The sequence below is a fragment of the Zootermopsis nevadensis genome, unplaced genomic scaffold, assembly GCF_977971745.1.
Source record: "Zootermopsis nevadensis isolate Lab colony 2312 unplaced genomic scaffold, Znev_1.0 Znev_ptg000009l, whole genome shotgun sequence".
Lineage (NCBI taxonomy): Eukaryota > Metazoa > Arthropoda > Insecta > Blattodea > Termopsidae > Zootermopsis > Zootermopsis nevadensis.
Window position 1 is genome coordinate 3,295,348 of NW_028259141.1, and position 18,921 is coordinate 3,314,268.

The 18,921-nt window shown below is 39.7% G+C and overlaps 2 protein-coding genes across 3 annotated transcripts; one reads left to right on the forward strand and one right to left on the reverse strand.

Moving 5' to 3' along the window:
- Window positions 1–880: 880 nt before the first annotated feature.
- On the forward strand, window positions 881–5,206 carry LOC147874350 (uncharacterized). 2 transcript variants are annotated; one of them, XM_087345472.1, is made up of 4 exons: window positions 881–1,446; window positions 2,494–2,781; window positions 2,965–3,252; window positions 3,430–5,206. In XM_087345472.1, exons 1-4 carry the CDS (start codon window positions 1,098–1,100, stop codon window positions 4,104–4,106), a joined length of 1,602 nt encoding a protein of 533 aa, XP_087201598.1. In that variant the 5' UTR covers window positions 881–1,097; the 3' UTR covers window positions 4,107–5,206. The 2 variants fall into 2 exon arrangements, with proteins under 2 accessions (XP_087201598.1, XP_087201599.1); XM_087345473.1 differs by having other exon boundaries at window positions 882–1,230.
- On the reverse strand, window positions 4,496–17,843 carry LOC147874351 (eukaryotic translation initiation factor 4 gamma 3-like). Its single transcript, XM_087345455.1, has 11 exons — window positions 17,668–17,843; window positions 16,780–16,935; window positions 16,053–16,510; window positions 15,596–15,758; window positions 14,268–14,410; window positions 13,320–13,427; window positions 12,867–13,037; window positions 10,109–10,300; window positions 8,023–8,099; window positions 6,703–6,853; window positions 4,496–5,700 (listed from the first exon to the last, which is right to left on the reverse strand). Exons 2-11 carry the CDS (start codon window positions 16,916–16,918, stop codon window positions 5,524–5,526), a joined length of 1,779 nt encoding a protein of 592 aa, XP_087201581.1. The 5' UTR covers window positions 16,919–16,935; window positions 17,668–17,843; the 3' UTR covers window positions 4,496–5,523.
- Between the last annotated feature and the right edge of the window lie 1,078 nt (window positions 17,844–18,921).

The following is an 18,921-nucleotide window of genomic DNA, read 5'->3' on the forward strand; positions in this document are numbered from 1 at the left end:
CAAATCAGCAGATTAATTCTGAAACACCCGGTAGCTTACAGGCCTCATCATTAAACGTGCGTCCTTTAATACGCCCGTAAAAATGACCGCAGAAACCTACATCGTAACAGAGACTCGAACCGAGGACTGTGTATTCGTGTCCGTGACCTTAGACCCCGTAATTTCCTCTCCGAAAAGAAAGAATTTTGCCTTGGCGTCGATTTCTTCTCGTGGGTGCTTTCCCGTCAAAAAAAACCATCTTTGTCGGGTCTCGAACTCAGTGTCGAGGCCTTCGTTTCCGAAATCTCCTCTTCGAAGCAAAAAACCCTTCTTCTGTCTCGCTTAGTTTCGGAGCCAAAGGAACCGCCCTTGAAGGAAATCGAACTCAGGACACTTCTTCCAGAGTTCTTAACTTCCTGCGTTCTCTTATTGGTCAAAATGAATAATCGGGATTCGAAGGAAGGAAACATTTTCCCTGTCGCAGGGGCGATGGGTTCAACAGCGCCCGGGCCCCTCAAAAATCGCCTTTAAAATTAAACAAGTTTCAAAAACTGACGTTATTTTTAAACAAGGGCAAATTAAATTGCAAAATTTACTTCAAGCCTCGTTTCATTACTTTTAAATTAATTTCCTTTTACAGAGAAAATATTTAATATTAATTTTTGATTTCTTACAAATTATAACTTGGAGTAATCCAATTTGTATTTCTTTAATTACAAAGAATGTGTAAATATGAAACGCAGGTGTTCTTATAAAACTCGAACACGTGCAACAATCTCGGCTGGCATGCCATATAGTTCATTTTTCAGTCCTTATGCACGCATGAGTGAACCGTATTGCACTCCCTCTACTGACTGTTGCGTCATAGGTTACGTCTGCTTTGTTGTGCTGGTATAAATAGCAGGCAACAATCGGCTTTCGTCACTCTGGTTCGAATTGTGCTTCGAAGAGGTTTTGGATTAAGTGCTTCGAGAACGAGATACTTTTGTGTTGCCTTAGTTAGCAAATAACTTTCGGAATAACTCAAGAACCTTTCCTGTGCGAATTTCACTCTCTGCATTCTATTCTGTCGGAGGACATCGGCGAAGAAACTATTGAACACCGAAACGTCGGTAGACATGTCAACCGACAGTACGCAAGCAGATCACCAGGCTGGCTCTGGGTCGAAAAGGAAATTACTCGAAGAAATGAACTCGACACGCGCGAAGAAGTCGAAGAAGGAAGATTGCGCGGGCACAGAAAACGAGTCTGGTATTTACTATACTGAATTTGGTCCTCGCTTTACTGAATATGGAGGACCTGATATCCCTTTTCTGGATATTTTTCCCATGGCACCAACGAAACATCCAGTGGCAGAATTTCAACACGAAAATGTCCGCGGCGACTACATTGATGTTCCGAGGCCTCGACCTTTTAAAACCGACTCATCGTCTAACGCAGCTGAAGTCGAGGACGGCCACGAAAGCGGCATGTAGAGTGCGCTTTGTTCTTTGCGTTCTGTGTCAAATTTCCTCCTTTGTGCAAATGAGATTTTCCTACATCTCCCGGTTTGTTTGGGCCTAATAATTACCGCCTTCCAATTACACCCCGCGAGGTCCAGCTCATAAATCCAATATATATTTCTGCACAGACAGAAACAGTATTAATGTTACTTAATAATAATAATAACACGTGTTTACATTATTCTTATCGTAAAACACTAAGACAGGGTTGTATTCCTATCTACGAACTCCGGAGGTCGGTGTTCGAATCTCGACTGGGTAATTGTATGAAAATTCTCCGCTGATTGTTAGAAAATCCGCCACTTATTCCCCTATATAGCTATAAAGATATGATTAACGTTCATGAAATTAAATCTTTGAAAGCTGCCATTTCAGAGATCCAACAGGTGTTGAGACGTAGTCAGCTAAAAGATTCCTCACGTTGTTTGCTGATATTCCCCCGCGCACTACGTCTTCACCACGTATTTTATCAAGTCCTCTCCCCCGAACAAAGTTGCAAGTTTATAGCTCGATGAAAGATCCTCCATTTGTTACTCAATATTCCAAACGAGCGTTCTATGTACCTTCGGGCTCTAGAGAGTTTTTCATGTCTTAATGATGTCCACAGCGAGGAGCTCTTAAATATTTTAGAATCGCAATCTTTTCCGTAACTTCCAACATCAACATAGACAAAACGGAAGAATAACCTTTGTAGTCGAAGTACATCGATCGAAAAATTCGCCCTTCTTTCAAAATCTGAAGCGATCGTTTCCCAGTGCTGTTTAGTGGGAACGGGAATACATTCCAAACACTGCAACTTACATCTCTGACAATCTTGCTCGCTGTAGAAATGCCGAGTGATGTATATCTGTGAAAGTACAACCGCTCGCCAGATATCTGAAACAAAAACATCAATAACACAAAAAGCTTAGAATAATGACAATAACAGTTGTAGCACATTCTTATTGATTGGTAAGAATCTAGCATGTGGCACATTGGTTTATTCTTATGTTGTTGTCTTTTTCATCTACAGAAGTGATGAAGAGACAGGTGAATGTTCGAGATGCTCCTAAAAAATCAATTAAAAAACAAAAAGAGGCTGCACGATTGGGAGCTGGAAAGCCAACTACAAAAAAGCACGATTACAACGCACTGTTACCATTCCTAAGGAAAGTGTTCCTGGAACGGAAAACAGAAGACACCCGATCAGCTGATATTGGACAGCCCGAGGCGGCGAACGAGCGAACACCTCAAAACACCCATGAAAACGAAGTTACTCAAGCAATCGCCAAGGATTTCAACACACCAGTAACACGAAAACGTAAATTAGACAACGTTGAACTAGAAATGATTCAAGCTCCTAAGGATCTGAAACAAAAACATCAATAACGCAAAAAGCTTAGAATAATGACAATAACAGTTGTAGCACATTCTTATTGATTGGTAAGAATCTAGCATGTGGCACATTGGTTTATTCTTATGTTGTTGTCTTTTTCATCTACAGAAGTGATGAAGAGACAGGTGAATGTTCGAGATGCTCCTAAAAAATCAATTAAAAAACAAAAAGAGGCTGCACGATTGGGAGCTGGAAAGCCAACTACAAAAAAGCACGATTACAACGCACTGTTACCATTCCTAAGGAAAGTGTTCCTGGAACGGAAAACAGAAGACACCCGATCAGCTGATATTGGACAGCCCGAGGCGGCGAACGAGCGAACACCTCAAAACACCCATGAAAACGAAGTTACTCAAGCAATCGCCAAGGATTTCAACACACCAGTAACACGAAAACGTAAATTAGACAACGTTGAACTAGAAATGATTCAAGCTCCTAAGGATCTGAAACAAAAACATCAATAACGCAAAAAGCTTAGAATAATGACAATAACAGTTGTAGCACATTCTTATTGATTGGTAAGAATCTAGCATGTGGCACATTGGTTTATTCTTATGTTGTTGTCTTTTTCAGCTACAGAAGTGATGAAGAGACAGGTGAATGTTCGAGATGCTCCTAAAAAATCAATTAAAAAACAAAAAGAGGCTGCACGATTGGGAGCTGGAAAGCCAACTACAAAAACGCACGATTACAACGCACTGTTACCATTCCTAAGGAAAGTGTTCCTGGAACGGAAAACAGAAGACACCCGATCAGCTGATATTGGACAGCCCGAGGCGGCGAACGAGCGAACACCTCAAAACACCCATGAAAACGAAGTTACTCAAGCAATCGCCAAGGATTTCAAAACACCAGTAACACGAAAACGTAAATTAGACAACGTTGAACTAGAAATGATTCAAGCTCTTAAGGATCAAGCGGATCGTCATTTGTCTTTTTTCAGAGGGATAATTCCTTCATTGAACACTTTTGATGACGACGAGATATTAGAATTCCAAATGTTGGTGCTACAAAAAATAACATCCATGAAACAACGGAAAAAAATGGTTTCCTACAATCAGTACTCTGCTGAAATTCATCCTATGCGCATAAACACTAGTCGGCAGGCAACAACATCAACTGAAGGTCATCTCTATCAGAACGTGCGTCCGAGTACTTCAACTGGTTCAAGCGATGGGTACGATCCAGCAGAGAAGTTTGGTCCACATCTCTCACCAGCATCAGAAACCTCTGATGACTTTACTTCATGAAATGTTTCTAAATATTTCTTGTATTGGTCTTTTTTGTATTACAAGTAATTATACATTTCTACGCTAATAATAGTCGTAGATTATTATCCTCTACGCGTTTCTTGTACTCTGCATATCATAAGTAAAACTATTGAAACTTTCTATTCATTAAACAGTAATTGCAACGGCCAACATTTGGATAGGCTGGATGCGTTCTCTCATGAATGTGTCTTGGCGCTGAAGAGAATCCTTTAGACGTCGGTGCAGTTCATCAAAAGCGGATATTGTCATCCTAAAATAATTGTTAATCTTTTTTCTGCTCTGTCCCAGTTTTAATTTTCTTTATTACGATCGGGCACACGGAGGACGGACAAGATCTACTAAACGGAATTGGAAAGCGACACAATCACTTCGCAGCAAAACACTTCACTTTTATTGCCGTTCTGTGTACTTTTCTGCGATCTACATTAAACAATATGAAAAAAGAATACTTATGTTCAAATGTTTACACATAGTTAAAACATTTTAGATGAAATGGTAGGAAATATTAAATTCGAATTTATTTGTAATAACGAATATATTTAAAATAAATGGCGTGATAATAAATAGGGATAATTATAATCGAATAGAACATTTTTCGGCTGGTATCGATTTATAAGAAGTTGTCGCAGCCACGATGTGCAAAATGGGGTTGGTTGCCGCGAGTGTAGAAAGTTGCGCAACATGGCAGAGGTACTCAAAAGAAGATTTCATTAAAGTGGTTTCGTTTATGCAAGTTACGTGACGTGTCGTAAATCTCGTAGACATCAGTGGAAATGGTCATTGCAGGCGCACTGACGAGAGTCTGCGAGTCTGTGGCAGTGCACTAATAACGATCCCAAGCAGACGGACATTTTCTTTAGAAAAGATGCGCCTAGTATTGGACACAACATCACAAAACAAGAAATTAGATTTTCCATTAAATTTTACAAATGTACGGAGGTGGATCTAATCTAAGCTGTAAGTTTACGTCCACTTTCTTATTTCCGCACATTCTGGAGAGGATTCCACTTTGGACACTGACCACCTCCCTTATGCCTTGTCTACACATCAGCAGTAACTACTACATATTCATTTAACATTTAAAAAGGGGAAGACATTGTTACAACGTCCGATGAAGAGATGGAGGGAAAATTCAAGACTAACGAGCCTCAGGGCCTAATAGGAAGAAGAACTTTTAAAAAATAACCACTTGAGTGCAAAGTCTTCTCTTCTGCAAATACCGTTCAAACCGTGCAGTTCCATACAGCAATAATAAAACCAAGGGACCACTTTTATTGAACACGAAAAATGAAATTGTCACCACTGTGCGGCTGCATCAATATTCAAAGTGTTTTATAAGCCAGCCCTCTCTTAGGTGTGAGGTTTTGGGAGGGAAATTTTGTTTCAAACTCATAATCTAATCTCCCTCCTCTTGTTCAATCTGGATCTGGGCCATTGTTTTGGGGGTTGATGCAGTCCTTCTCGGGACCCAGTTGTCCTTCCGGAGGTCTTGCAGCATGAATCTGATCCGACTTGATAGCAGTCCCTTCTTCTGGGAAAGCTCCTTCATTTTGCTGAAGCACTCGGACAGGTCCTGCAAGAACACAGAAAATTCAAGTCACATTTCACTCCTTACGCTTAAGAGCTGACACATGAAACTAGAAAACTCATCAAGTCCACATAGCACATGCTGTGCGGGAAGGCACGTGTAAATTTAAAGGGAGCTCTGAAGGTTACCGTCACTAACTAAATGGAAATGTGCGTCTCATCTACACAAACACTTAAACAGAGATTTTTGGTGGCTGAGCCTAGGCATGGTACTGCTTGCTCGTGCTGTGACAGTGAGTGAATTCTGACATGAGCCAGCAGAGGTGACGGGAGGAAACATTCAAGTCTAACCCAATACTGAGCAAGATTCCCTTTGCGCTAGACAGGGACAAGCTTACACTACAGCATCAGGCATTTTATTTTAATCCTATGAGCGTGACCCAGGTAGGAGGAGTACGAAGAAATTCAGAAGAACATGTCGTGGTGATCATTCATCACACAGAAACACTTTCAGAATCTCGTCGGCAATCTCGGAAAAGTATTTAATATCAGAATACGCATAATATCTTTACGTATTCTTTATAATGTGCATTTACAAGTATTAAATCCATCTTCGGCAGTAGTTCCCACTTTGGCCACCAGATTGCAACATCAAATTTTCTAACTCACAAAACTGCTGTTCATCACCATCTTACCACCTCTAGTAGGATATTCAAAATATGATTGAGTGAGGTCGTGCAAAATAGCACAAACTCCATATCAAATTTTATCCAAGTCTGTCAAGTTAAATTGACCGGAGAGACATGACCAGCCCATAATGCCTTCTCGTTATACAATTCGTGCCAAGAACGCGTAACAATTACGAACTACTTGCATGTTACGAGACAGAAACCAGAAACTGAAAGAGAACAAACACTACCACACACTGCCTTTTTGTGTCATACCTTACATATACGCCTGGGGTCTCCGTAGAACTCAAAGGAGGGCAATAAATTAAACTGTAAGAAAACTGCAAACTAAAACTATTTGAGAATTAACACAAACATACTTGGTTTTTTCTCTCTAAATCATCCCCCACTGTCGTGAGCAGTTTGCACAGACACTCCGACTGCTCGTCTCCTTCCACAAGAAGCCGCTTAATGCATCGCTGCATTATGCTCGCTGTCAGCATCCCTAATTTGAAAAGCTCGCCAATAAACCTGTAACGTACAAAAAATATTTCAATGGGTTGAGTTAAGACAATAGTAAAAATCCAAAAAAAGAACACGAGCGAAGTAGTTCGTCTCTGCAAGATACAGAAACATTTGTACCTTAAAATAATAACTTTTTTTAAATTAATTCAATTTAAGCAATCTCTTGTGTGTGAAAGTGGAGCAGGAATTTAACCTTCAGTCCTCTGATCATATACAGAGTTAAACCATCAGTGCCCTGGCAGGACACATACAAGACGAAGTGTGGACTTTATGACGAGATAAGCAGCAGAATTGTGAAGCATACGTAGATATTTCTGCCTCATTTTGACACATTATGGAACAACACAGAAAACATCTTCTTGGAGACATTTATTTTAAATATTATAAATCATTCGCGAATATCAGGGGAATATTAGAAAGAAAACCCCCTCGAAGGTATCACCACCTTGTCAAAGGCTCATACATTTTGCTTGGTGAGGAGGCTTGCATACTCAAATGACCCTTAGGGCTATGCGGGCACGGGCTTCGGCTCCTAGTAGGGTCACCCAAGCCGGGGAAGTCTAAGAGTAAGAGTGATACACCGGTCCTCCAGGTTGGGGTTTGTGTTAACAACCCCACCCCAGAAATCAATTATTGTTACAAAACCCTAGGGAGGAAAAAGCCCACCCTGGGCTGTAGTACTGAGGAAGAAGAAGGTTAATAAAAAAACCCATCACTCAAAGCGGATGATTCAATTACAAATGGATCTCTAGAAACATTTCAGAGAATCAAGACGGAGTTTCTTTGAATGTATAAGACCCTTAAGAATCTCCTGACATAAAAAAAGAATATGGCACCATTCAGCCTACCACAATGGCTGGTGTAAAAGAGAGCATGTCCCTTTTGACTATTAAAGGTTACAAAATAAATGAAGTTGTAAATTCTCAGATTGGAATAAGGAATCATTTCAAATATAACATTAACCTTTTACTGTACCAAGACTTGGCACCCAACAGTCCCATTCTAATTTGGCACAAAATTTAGAATAAAAGGCACAACTTACAAACTGGAAGGTAAAAAGCCATAAACATTTCAGATTTCCTCCCAGTTTCTACTACTCTAGCTTCACTACTTTCACGTGCCACTGACGAATCAACTTTAGAGCTGCAAATATTATAAACAAAAACGTATCTTACCTAATATTTCCCACTGATTTCCTTCGTATCCTTCGCAGTTCCTCTTCGAGATTGCATTGTAGTACCTTCTTCTTTGCCTGCAGAACAAAGAGATATAAAAGATTTTAGTTTGAATTCAGTGTTGATTCAGAACGCTGCTAATTAGGAATCGCTAATTTTGATGGCGCCAGTAAGAGACATTTCATGCAACGCCTTTCACATATGTAAGCTTCCATTTTAAAGTTTGCTATGACGTTTGCGTATCATTATAAATAATCAACTGAGTCCATGAATCAGTGTTTTTGTGTGGCTGAAGACACTCAGATGGTCAAGAAGTTCCCTGAATTTACCTGAACATATCATGAGCCAATGAGAAATACATTGCCAGGGGTAGGGAAGGAGGATAAAAGTGCAGCAAAAGTCCATTGTTATGAGAGTTCATGATGTTCAGAAAAAATCATTGCATTAAGTATTCAAACATGTAGAAAAGTAAAACTAGCTTAAGGAGTTAAGAAAATGATTTTTCATCTTGAGGTACAATTAGATGACAATAATTTTAATTCAATTTATATGCCCTCTTGAGATACGTGAACAACTACACATAACGTTATTAGATTACAATTACATTAGTGGAGAAGAACTGCAAAAAGAGACTTGTCATATGCCATAATTGTCACATTGGACACTCACACTTTGTAGTTGGGTTCTTGTGCAAATACTTTGAGGGATTTAGTACTTTCCTTGTCATTCGTTTTCTTCAGGATTCTTAAAAACTTTAGAAACTTATAAAAATAACTACGCTTTGAAGGATGGATCTTCATCTACAAGCCCTTTTCAAAGCATACACGGGGGGCCGGGCTTGGAAAATGATAGAGGATAGATTACTAAAGCCATGGTACCTGGGCAGGGACGATCATACTCGGAAAATTAGGACTAGGAAACAAAGAACGGATGTAGGCAAATATTCCTTTGTAAATAGGACCATAAGAAGCTGGAACCAATTACCTCCAGGCGTGCTAGAGTCTTTCCCCTGTAAATTAGGCACCTTTAGAAAGAGGGTCAGAAAAGTAGTTACAAGCTAAGGGTTATTAAGTTGGGAATAAATGGTGATAAGTGAAGTGAAGTGTCTTAGTCTCCAAGTGATAAAGGGCTGTAGTTCTTTGGGATAAAATTTTCATGTACTGAGAGCGGACTTTATATTCCACTCTTAAGTATTGTGATTAATTAGTGGATGTGTGTTTTTTTATTGTGTGTCAGATGTTTTATTTTGAGTGTGGTATGTTGTATTGTTGTGTCTCATTGTATTGTTGTGTGAGTGCATCAGTTCATGACGTTTGTAATACATTACAGTTATTGTCTTATGTCTAGGTGGTATTAAGTTCTTTTTTTTAAGTTAAGTACTTGAGGTTGGATGGTTTTGTAATTTATGAGTTGGTTGATTTTGAGTGGGATGTGTTGTTTTTGTTGTGTCCTTTTTTATTGTTTTGTTCTGTCTCTGTGTTGATGATCTCATTGTATGTTGTGTCTTATGGTTTTTGTTGTGTCCTTTGTTTATTGTTTTGTTGTGTCTCATTGTGTTGATGTATCCCATTGTTTGTGTGTCATATTGTTTTTGTTGTGTCCTTTTGTTTATTGTTTTGTTCTGTCTCTGTGTTGATGTATCTCATTGTTTATTGTCTTATTGTTTTTGTTGTGTCCTTTGTTTATTGTTTTGTTGTGTCTCATTGTGTTGATGTATCCCATTGTTTGGGTGTCATATTGTTTTTGTTGTGTCCTTTTGTTTATTGTTTTGTTCTGTCTCTGTGTTGATGTATCTCATTGTTTATTGTGTCTTATTGTTTTTGTTGTGTCCTTTTGTTTATTGTTTTGTTCTGTCTCATTGTGTTGATGTATCTCATTGTTCTGTTCTGTCTCATTGTTTTGTATGTTATTGTAGGACACTGCCACCGGGTATAAACCCATTTGCAGTCAATAATAAATAATAATAATAATAATAAAGGGGGAAGACACATAGTCTGTCAGATCAAGCAGACCGAGCTATTCCCAATCTGTGGACAGAAACGTAAAACATTAGACTGTAGACAAAGACAGTTTGAGAAGTACTCACTGGCTCTGCTGCTTCTCGATCCAGCTCCACCTCAGAATTCTTTTCAAACTGATTCTGGCATTGGTTTAGCAGCAGCTTCCTGAAGGTAATCTCCGGTTCATCCTTGTTCCCGCACTCTGCTGGAACTTGCGTGCCGGACAGAACTTTGCACATTCTTGCGTACGCCTCGGAGAAGCTGGGTTCATCAACGGCCTAAACATAAAAATACACCACATGATCACTTTGCTCTGTATGACATATATACGTAGGGCAGTCAAAAAGTTCTTGGAATTCCCCTGCAGACAGAGAATGAGAGGTAAGATAGCGCACGCAAGTGTTGTGGTGGGCAGCTGAGCGTGGCAACAGGTCTGGACAGGTTTCGGCGTGCCGTGTCGTTAGTGTTCCGTTTCAGTTAGACGTGGGTGTAGGTCATTCGGCACAATTTCACAGTTCGAACAGCGTGCGAACATCAAGATCATGTGCAAATTGGGCAAATCTGCTGAAGAGACGCTATCGGCCCTGCAGCAATTTTACGGTGATACCGCACTAATAAAATCCGCGGTTTAGGACTGGTTTTCCCGGTTTAAGAATGGACAGGAGACGTTGGTGGATGACCAGCGCAGCGGGAGGCTTTCGACATCCAGAACCGTGGAAACAATTGAACTAGTGCGACAACGGATTCTATCTGATCGCAGGATGGCCATCGTGGAGTTGGAGCATGAAGTTGGTATCTCTCACGGATCCATTCTGTCCGACGATTTGAAGATGAGACGTGTCAGTGCGAAGTTCGTTCCGAGGCAGCTGACTACGGATCAGATGGAATGTCGCACGATGGTCGCTGGAGATCTCTTTGAGAAAAGTACACAGGGCCCTAAGTTCCTCACAAAGATCGTCACTGGTGATGAGTCATGGGTGTTCGCCTACGACCCGGAGACGAAGATGCAGTCATCCGAGTGGCACACAGTTTCGTTTCCCCGACCAAAGAATTCACGCCTCGTTCGATCCAAGGAAAAAGTGATGCTCATGGAATTCTTTGACATCGACAGTGTGGTGAACCATGAGTTCGTACCGCCTGGACAGACTGTTACGGGTCATTTCTACGTGCAACTGTTGCAGAGGTTGAGCGAAGCAGTTCGGAGGAATCCGCGCGACAAGTGGCAGGGTGGGTGGTTTCTGCATCACGATAACGCACTGAGCCACACATCGCTGGTTGTGCAACAATTCCTCGCAGAGAAAAGCATTCCCGTCATCACCCGCCGCATTTCACAATCATGGAGGACATCAAATCGAATGCGACGGCCGAACTCCGGAAGATTCCAAACGAAGCCTTCCACTGGTGCTTCCATCAATGGCAGGATTAATGGAGCAAGTGTGTGTGCGCGCATGGGTCCTACTTTGAAGGTGATTAGGTAAGCATTGCCGTATGTCCTACCATTACAGTGCTATACCACAATTCCGGGTACTTTCTGACTGCCCCTCGTATAACAGTAACTGTACTGAAGATATACCTAGAGATGTCGCATCAATTAAAATTATTAAATCATAGCCACCTAAATGAAGCATCGACAGAAGCAAATCTTTATCCCTTGAACCCAAGAAATTCCAAAACTCAGTCAGATGCAAAACATTTCATGACAGTGTTCCCTTTTCACGTATGAGACATTCATTTATAGATGAGTGAAGAGAAATCCTATGCTTGAAGGTGTATTTAAAGAAAGAACAACCCGGTTTCTGGTAGTTAAGATTATTACCGTGATCAGTAACAATTATAATTTTCAGCTGCCCCTAGAGCCTCCATTATTATTATGCTGAGGATACTTTCAGTACTTCAGAAATTCAGCTGCAAAGTCTCAAACAAAGAAAATTTTTATCAATATGACAGTTCTGTTTCAATGTATCAGCTGCTAAAGACTGCTGCCTCACCTTTTCAAATATGAGCTTGATGATGCCCTCCAGGCGATCACTGCTGTCAATTGGCAGAGACTGGACCTGAGCAACAAGTCTGTCAAATTTCTCAGGCGTGAGCTTGTTGAGCACACTGCGTACCTACTTATACAGGTCCTGCAACATTAAGTTCTCTCTCATCACTTCACACAAAGACAACACAAAACACGAAATTAAAGCAAAACATGTTTAAATATGTGACGTTTGTTCAGTACTCTGCCTTTTAAGTCGGTTCGAGGTACAAGCCCAAGATTTCCATTACATTAACATCCAAATCAAAAGTTGCTGCATAGCACGCAACATCTTCCTTTAAAACATGCCACATGAAGCAAAAAATGTTAAAACAGATCAGATTGTCCTTTTCACATGACCAGTCAGCAGTGGGAGAAAGGATATTCAATTCACCTTTGAAAATAAACCGGTTGCAGGGCATAACTAACGCCACTTGAATAGAGCAAAGATGAACAAATCTAAAGAGTAGATCCAATAGAATAATGGTTAACAAAATTGGTCACAAGAATGACTGAGGGATGTTTGAAGAGTGAAAGAAGCATTTCACATTAAACTTAAGAGCCACTCAGCAATCTGTGACGCAGTATGAGTGAAACCCAAAACCTCTGGTCACTGCACAAGAGTTTAAACAATCCAATTCACCAAATTACCCCCATCACCCCTAAATGGTTGGTCACCCCACAGATACATCAGAAAATTGTTTTTTCCGTGTAGACGAGTTTCTTAGTGCAGGACTGTTACATTCAGCCATCTTACATTGGGGTAGACACAGCAGTATTCACTGCTTCTGCGATCCTGTGGTCAAAGAATGCCAGGTACATACCTGAGTCTTTGCCTCCTCTTCATTGGTAGCAGAGGGCTTCACTCGTCTAGGCCTCCATGCGTTTTCTGTATGTTGCAGTTGCACGTTTTCCTTGAGCGAAAGCTCTATATGAGTAACAGGATTCTTATACTTAGTGACGATTCGTTGGCTGTTTCTCCAAGGTGTGGGCTGCTGTGAATTGAACCGAAGCAGCAGAAAATTAGCTCAGTGTTCAATCCTAAAAATTATATTGTTCTAAAAGATTATCTAGATCTTAAAATATTCCAAAAACTACAAGTGGCCACGTTGAAACTTACTTTACAGTGTGAACTCAATTTTTGCAGAACACTGTAGCATGCTGCAACAGTTATGCATAACAGCTAACACTTCTGGTACGCACTAGCTTTTCATGGAAACATCTGCATTTATGGACAATTATCACAAGGCAAACACACAAAATATTCACATACATACCTCTTCGGAATCATGTCCCTTCATGAAGTCAGAATAAAATATATTACAAGATGGCGTGCCAGAGCGAGTTCTATTCGTCTTTGAGGATCTCCTCTCTCCCACATGTACCTGCAAACAATTTAAAAACAATTGTGCTCAGAATTTTAGGGCATTTCAAAATGCACGGCAAAGTAAGGAATTCAACTCTGAGTATATTTTGAAAACTAAACTGGCATATATTTACTTTAAATTTTCCATTTTTGAATTTAGACATTCATTTTATACATTACTGGATGCATCCAACAGCTCACAAAATAATACACCTGTATGTACAAAGCTCTGAATGGCAAGAGAGTGAAATTTGGCTCAAGTTGTTTCTAGTTTGTTGTGTTCATCACCTCTCACAAAAAATACAACATTCCTACAGCTGCAGTTACTTACAAAACATCTTCAACTGTTCACTACATTCTCACACGCATACATTAAATGGCTAGCCAAGAATGATCACTGACGAATAACTCGCCCATTATCTTAAACCACATATAATCAATTCTCTTTCAGCACAGCTTAAATTTTCTTAACGCAATTTTCAGTAAATGGCGATACAGCCAAGTTCTTTATCCTTCCACAAAGCATCTACCCTGTAGAACACTCCAAATGTCACAACCCCCAATTTCCATGTACCCTACACTTCTACCGCATCCATAACAGATTTTTGCACCTTTGCTTTCGAAACACATACTACTCTGACCCCATCACCATCACCAATCAGTCACCCAGACACCGAGTGACTGCCTTCGGCAATACTTCGTAATATAAACTACACTCTGACAGCTATAGAAGATATCCACCTCCCTTCTCCAAAACATATGATACAATCTAAAGTGGATTCAACTTCCCACAATCATTTACACACTTTAAAAAGACTTGCCACTTCATTATATCAATAAGTGGCAATTTTAAACGTACCTGATTTATGCCATCGTTCACTACTGCACTAAGATCAAGTAAGTCGTCTGGTCTCTTCATTGACAGAGGGTGATACCTCAGCTCCAACAGGAAATTTCGGTCATATATCCTCCTGCCTTCTGGATTCTGTGGACTCCCCTGGTCTGGAAGCAAACGCTGACATGAGCTTGCAACAAAATCAGCAATGAGGAATTCGATCTTTGTGTCATCATGAAATATTTGAAAATCTTTTCTTCATGTGAGGCATTCTTCTACAAATTGCATTATATATTGAATCAGTTCCTTCCACAACATTTGCCAATATAAATTTGCAACAGAACTTCTGTTAACCTGCAATTTAATGGGTCTTTCAAAACCAATCAAATGGAAAGTCTGAAATCTTCCAAGATACGAATTCTTGTGGTAAATCGCTGTTGAGTGATATCAATTTTCATTGCATATACTGCAGCAAACAAAACAAGGCCCTGTGTTTCTTCCATTCAACTAACATTCGAATCAGACTTGTAGCAAAAACAAACAGCAAAATTATGATATGCACTCACTTCAAAACGTGTTCTCCATGAAGAAAGAACCAGATACATTTTTAGCACTGTCTGCATTCTGTAAGAAGTTACTGACAATTCTGCATTCTTTGCTTTATCATTCCTTCCAGATTCTCAATTCATAAATGACCTCTTACCAGTAGCATAACCACTATTGAGGGGCTCTTTGAGAGGGCAAAATGTGACGCTGACCCTGACAATAGTGCCACTGACATCAGATTGGTCAGAGGTCATGGGACAAGTGTGTGGAACCTGTATTACATGAGTGCGCTCCACGTTGCTTCACAGATGGTGGGTCTGGCCAAGAATTGCCACACAAAGGCGTTCAAGACTTTTGCACGCAGAAATGCGACTTAGTTTTTGTGTAGCGTCGCTTACTCTTTGTTTATTTCAACCAAAAGTGGAACGTTGTGACAAGTTGTAGCAAAACCCTAAGATATCAAATTTAATGACAGAGTTATTACATGCTATGAGCAAGAAGACAAAAGGGCAGTTTTGAAACTTTGTCATAAATGTGCCTATACATAAGGATTAACACATTTTATACTTGACACACGGAGAGCCGTTCATCAGGCACGAACTTTATGCTATTTTCTGGTCTGACATAACGAAATATTCTTTAACACACATGAATATGAATTTATAGCAGTCCAGAATAGGAACTGATTATATAAAAAAAAATTATATTTCATTTAGCTTATAGTTCTCAGCACTGGCACATTTATCCTCCACTCACGCCTTGGCCAGTGCATGCCCCTAATGAAATGCACTATTCTTTACACTTACCCACTTTGTCTGTGCACGTCAAAGAATCCACAGCAATTGCGATGTTCAGTGCATCTGCAGAGATGGCATCTGCTCCCTCGGAAGGAATTGTACTTGTTGGTTCTGCCCCTTCAGTTATTGTAGTTCCTGAGTCTGCAGACATGTCCTCCTCCTCCTCCTCCACCTGCACACACACACAAACACCTTGGTAAAACACGGTGCTAAGCTCAACGTTCGTTTCCAATTTTCTTAAAATTGTAACTGATTCTTTTATTTGAGCAATGATTTTTACAGCTGTTCAACCGCAACATAAAAAAGATATTTTTATTCAATGCAAACCATCAATTTATAAAAGCAAACCTAACAAATTAATCTAGCAAGTGACATAACTTCAACATTTGAAATCTTGTAACAGTAACTGAAGGCTCCATACACGTCTGCTACGTCGAATCTCAGACTATTCAGGGCCATTACCAACCTGTGCTGCTTCCTTCTTCTTCAAGCTCATCTTGTATCTCATCCTCCTTCTTCTGTTACGTTTTGTCTTTCTGTCCCTACAGTCGATCTCCTCGACAAGACCCGCGTCTTCTGCCGATGCAGTGACAGCAGCTGATTCCTCGGCAGTGGTAGTGGCTTCTGTCACGCCAAGAGCTGAGACAGTAGCATCCACCTGGCCATCAACACTGTCACCAATCTTGCCTTCAACCTGATTGTTGAACTGGCTTTCGACATGGTCGTGAATCTGGCCTTCAACCTCATTGTCGATTTGGCCTTCAACTTGACTGTTGACCTGCTGCTCCAAGTTCAAAATGTTCATTCCTTGTGACAAAATTAGACTTTTCAGGCTATCAATTTCCTTTCTCTGCTCATCTATCACTTGCAACAAGCTGCTAGTGTACACCTTCTCTGCTTCCAAGCGCAATGAGGCTGCATATTCTGTAACATTTGATAATTATTTTGAATTATAAAATTCCTCTTGTGAGTGTATACGAGGGTTACTTCAAAAGTCATGGCAACTAATTTTTTGGGGGCAAACACATTATATTAAAGAAAGTTCAAAATATACTGGAAGAGGGGTCTGGGGGGCACATCTGGACATCTAGATAGACATGCATTAACATCATAATTAACAGAATATCATACTGATGTGACTTATAGACTGTACTTTTAACCTCAGTACTTACACAAAATTCCACCATACTTACTGTCTGCATTGAATATCTCAATCAGTTTTTCCGGCATTATGTACTTCTTGTTTAATGCTCGGATCCTCTCTGTCAGAGTTTTCAGGGTTTCTTTCGATTCCCTCATGAGACGAGAACGTGTTAGTTCAAATGGTCCCATTTGAGTAGAGGATTTACCTGAGGACACACGGAATGCAGCATTTTATAATCCAAGAATTCTCTGTAACGTCTTAATGTTAATATTTATTGCTAAACATTTGTCTCAACTTTGAAATCTGAACTTCAGCCACACATAAAATCGTGTGTGCATTGGCTGTTTGTGTGTTGCACTGCTATTGATTTACATTTGTCACAGAAGATATTAGGAAGATTACATTTATCAAAACACAAAATAAGGTTGTGTAAAATAACGTGCACTTTCTTTAATGAATGCTTTTGCTTTAAAATTAGCAAGTTAGGAGACATTTCAAAATTTCTATTACACAATACAAGTCAGTTATTGATTAATCCATAACACAAAACAAGGGTCCTCAGTTTTTCAACTGTTCTCTCCACAATCACTTTCCATTAGATGAATATACATAAGACAGAAAACAACTTTTAACAACCTCTGAATGTGTATTCCCTACTATAATACACATAATATCCTCATCAGATCTTTGCAACGTACATTTGGAGGTAGTACATACCCTTTGTTAGGCAAAATAAATTTGCAAATTTTAAAAAGTTCTAAATTTATATTCTTTACGATTAATATACAACTGCCAGGCTACACAACAGAATGATTCAAAATACCTTTAAACCCCGTGTACTCTGGTACACGCTGTCGTTATTTTCTGCTTATGTATGTTTCTCAAGCAGCACAATATCAAACGTGTTATCCAGTTTTGGGCCAAGTTCTGGACTTACGTTTTTCAGCAAGACTGGTTTGTTTCTTTTATCGATGTAGTCTTCCTTAATTAAATCACACTTTGTTACGTCACTAAAACATCTGTCGCTATCAAAAGCAAAAATTATGAACAAGAAGACGCTTAATTTAACTACAACATGCGCCATTTTGCACTGATTTCGTATGGAAAATGCAGAGAGTGTAAATGGTGTAGTCGCATTCAGAAAAGTGATACCGGGACGTGCACTGAAACATTCCGGCCGTCTCCACGTACTTGATACCTCTAAAATCTCTGAACGGCATTAAAAGTTTTTTGTATCAATCATGCTAACAAGATGTGCCATTTATTATGTACTATGGGACTTGATGTAAAGTAGGACCGTTATAAATGGGTTCAGAAATAGTCTAAATTTAAATGCTAGCACATTCATACAACTCCAAAGAAAAACACTATACAAGTCATGATACACTTACTTAACCAACCTTCTTTTCTGCTTCTCTGATAAAGACTTAGGGGCTTCTATTTCAGACTTTTCTGATTCCTCATCTTCATCTTCACTTGGAATAAGATCTTGCAAAGAAACAGTACATGCACTTGTAGCAACTTTATTTTAGTCATAGACCATAATGAAAAGTCATGTCAACACAATCATAATCTGGATGCATCACAATTATTTATTACACATGTACTGATGCTTTCATCCCGGAATGAGTATCTGCCACAATTTTCTCAGCTTACAATCCTCCAGTGCATTTTATTGCACTGAGATGTTGAGTTTGGCTAGGCTTTGATAGTCTACAAAACAGTTCAAATAAACTCATATCTACTGGTATGACAGGCGACTCTTTAACTGTCTCAGTATTCAGACATTTGCATTAAAAATTTCACTGTGGAAGAAACTGTTTCATAGATGGCTCTTCCACAGAATTACAGATGTCTTGGCCTGGCAGACACCATCCTCAAAGCTCTGGAAGGCCATGGTATGGATACTCTTATCATCAGTGAAATGCAGAAACTTACAAATCAACTCTAGACACCATCTTGTAATGACATTGCCATAGCATATTGCAAGTAACCCAGTATAATAGACAGTTCCTCCTCTATCATAAACTTTCATGACCTAACAATTGATCTACACAGAATCAGGTGTCCCATTCAATGGTATCTTCTCACATGATCAGCCATGTAATTTGTGATCACAACTCCATTCTCATGAGCAAGACTTCGCTGCAATAAGTTGCAATGAGAACTTCACATCTTATACAGGTAACAC